At 57.0% G+C, this 2,916-nt stretch overlaps 1 protein-coding gene across 1 annotated transcript in view; it reads right to left on the reverse strand.

The window, feature by feature from the left end:
* Nucleotides 1-1,778, reverse strand: part of UCKL1 (uridine-cytidine kinase 1 like 1) — a gene marked incomplete at its 3' end in the record, with an annotated part of 12,404 nt that extends 10,626 nt beyond the window's left edge. Inside the window, exons 1-4 of the mRNA XM_010174145.1 lie at nucleotides 1,588-1,778; nucleotides 896-1,002; nucleotides 509-679; nucleotides 212-283 (exon numbers count right to left, since the gene is read on the reverse strand). Of these exons, the coding sequence (XP_010172447.1) occupies nucleotides 212-283; nucleotides 509-679; nucleotides 896-958 (306 nt within the window). The remainder of the gene's footprint in view (nucleotides 1-211; nucleotides 284-508; nucleotides 680-895; nucleotides 1,003-1,587) is intronic.
* Nucleotides 1,779-2,916: the final 1,138 nt, after the last annotated feature.

The following is a 2,916-nucleotide window of genomic DNA, read 5'->3' on the forward strand; positions in this document are numbered from 1 at the left end:
CCCCCCGGCTGGCTGTGGGGTGGAGGACTGGTTTGTAGGGCTGATGCTGAAGGAATGTGGGAGGAGAGGGTCCCATCCCACTGTGCACAGGGTCCCCAGGGCATGTGGGGCTCTTTGCCCATGATGGGCTGTGATTAAGGCTGCAGATGAAAGAGCTGCAGTGCTCGTGCCTGCCAGGTCTTCCCAGAACCAACCCCAGACCCTTCCTCACCTTCAGGAGCTCCTTGTCCGCGAACGCCATGATGCCTTCAAAGATAATCACGTTGGCACCGTACAGGGTTTTCTGTGGAGTCAGAATCGATGTCATGAGGCAGAGAACATGTGTTCAGAGATGTCCCATCCTGGGGTATCTCTCTGGGTTGTCAGTGACTGTGACAGCAGCGCTGCTCACCCTGAGCCAGCCATGACTGCATGAGTCTGCCAAAGGCTGGGGGAGCGTCCAGTTGGCACCCCCTCTCTTGCCTTGGCAGTCCCCCCACCTTCTCCCACCCCCTTCACTGTCCCATACCCATTCCTTCTTCCGGCTGTGGGTGGTGAAGTCGTAGATGGGGATCTTCACGCTCTTGCCTTGCTTCAGCTTCTTCAGGGTGGCGATGATGAGGTCAAAGTCAAAGGCATCGGGGTGGTCAAAGTTGAAGTCATTGTTGGCCGCCTGCTCCTGCTGCTGCTTGGTCAACACCTGCCCACAAAGAAGGGGTGAGTGCACATGGCCATCCCCACCAGCAGCCTTCCCTCCCCACCGCTGTGCCCAGCAATCCCTCCTCCTGCCCCAAGAGCCATCTCAAGGGGAAACCATGAGGTTGTCACTTCACCAACACTGTGTTTCCCCATCAGGGGGATTTTGCCAAGGGCCATGGCAGCCCACAAGCCTGGCCAGGACAATGTGCAGCCTCACCTTGTAGAAGGAATCCATGGACAGCAGAACCACCCAAGGGACATCAAGAGCCTCAATGATCATGGTGGCCACTGTGGTCTTCCCAGAGGCACTGCCTCCTCCCAGGCCTGCCAGGGAAAAGGGGATGAAGACACCAACCCCACAATCAGCTTTTCCAACACAGGCTAGAGCCCAGGGTCCCCCCCATTGCACTAAGTTGGAAGAACCTCAAAAGAGGGAGGTCAACAGGCACTACAAGAGAGAGATTATCCTTGAAAATGTCAAACAGCACATCCAACTGCCAGCAAGGCGCACAGAAAACCCGGGAAACCCTTCACCGGGGGGTTGTGTAACAAGGGGAGAGCTGGCAGGAGAACCAGCCTAGACTAAATCCCTGGGAACTCGTGACAACCCAGGCGATGAGAGTTGAGGGAACAACAAGCAAAGATTGTGGTTTGTCCAGTGCCTGCTCTAATCCATCACCCCCATCTGCAACCTCTCAGCTTCTGCCCAATCCTCTGTCTCACCCAGTCAAACTGGACTAACCATGGGGACTCTCCGTGCTCCTGTCTGGAGTCACAGCCTGGAGTCTGGAGCCAACCTCATGTTCTCAAGGAGGTTGTGGGGCAGGAATCCCCCCAGGGACTCCTGGAGAGCCAGCGGGCAGGCAGCAGAGGTGGGACAGAGCCTGGACACGCGCTGCCTTTGCCTACCGATCACGAAGGCCTCTTTGGACTGTGTCCCATGCTCGTTGTACCACGGTGGGCGGCCAGCTGTGTAGATGGTCCTCTTGCTGGTCCGCAGCAGGGGTGGCTCAGACTTGCACTGGCTCGTGGTCCGTTTTCGGGGTGGCTTGGTGGAGCCCACCGCGGGGTACAGCCGGTCTAAGGACTCAGCACTGCTGTTGCTGGGGATGGGGAGAGGAAGGAGCTCAGTTATGGATGGTGGGGAAGGACCCACGTTCCTGGGGCAGGGGACCATGGTCTCCAGGGCATCACATGCTGTATGGGTGAGGGATGCAACAGAGGAGGGGGAGAGACAACCACAGCCCTGCTGCAGCACTACCAGCACCTGAGGTCATGGCCAACACCGAGAAATTCTCACACAGGACCAGTTTTAACCTGGAAAAGGTACATCACAAGCACCACTTCCTACAGCCCTGTTAAATAAACACTCCAGTGAGCTCTCCAAGGCGCTGAGGGGTGTCATCAGAGATGGCAACAACCTGTCCTGACATGCTGAGGAACCTTTCTGGGGGATGGAAGCCAAACACACGGGCTACAGCTTGACTGTCCTCATCCCTCCATGCACAATCCTTCTCCTCTCCCCACTCTGAGTGTTCCACTCCCACCCAAACCTCAAGATCTCCCACCCTTGAGGGCTGAAACCCCTGGGGACAAGCCTGCGAGCTGTCCAGAGCTGGGCTGAGCCGTGCTTTGCTGTGCAGGCTGAGCGAGCACTGAGCACAGCCGAGGCCCTGGAGCTGCTAAACCCCTCTCTGTTATCTCCCCTCCCGCCGTGACCCCGGGGAGGGAGAGGAACAAACCACCCTCTGAAGCTCTTTTGAGCTTGGCAGCGGGTGAGCAGCGGCTGGGTGGTGATAAGTGGCCTCTGGCCAGGAGATAAAGCCGCAGCCGCGCTGCCCGGCCAGCTCGGGGATGGGGAGGATTATTTATACCAGCTCCCGCTCCTCCCCGCTGGCTGCTGGTCTCCTCCCTGTGAGGAGGTGCAAAGGGCTCCCTCCTGCTCACGCTTGGTCCTCTTCTCAGCTGTGACTGGGATGGAAATGAAACTTCTGCAAGGTCAGAGAGCCTCGGGAACTGAAGATGCCAAACCCGGCACTGTTTGGTACAGCCCGGCTGAGCTGGCGAGGCTTGGCTGCCTCTCGGTTATTTTTTGCTCTTAAAAGGGCTTAAACTGCAGGGCTTTACAGATTTTGGGTTGATTTTAAGCTGTTTTGGTATGAAGATTAATTCCCTTCTCTCCCCTTAGCCCTTTTTAGAACAATTTTAGATAAAGATCCAAATTTGAGACCGGCCATC

This window comes from Antrostomus carolinensis, unplaced genomic scaffold, assembly GCF_000700745.2.
Source record: "Antrostomus carolinensis isolate BGI_N321 unplaced genomic scaffold, ASM70074v2 scaffold28718, whole genome shotgun sequence".
Classification (NCBI taxonomy): domain Eukaryota; kingdom Metazoa; phylum Chordata; class Aves; order Caprimulgiformes; family Caprimulgidae; genus Antrostomus; species Antrostomus carolinensis.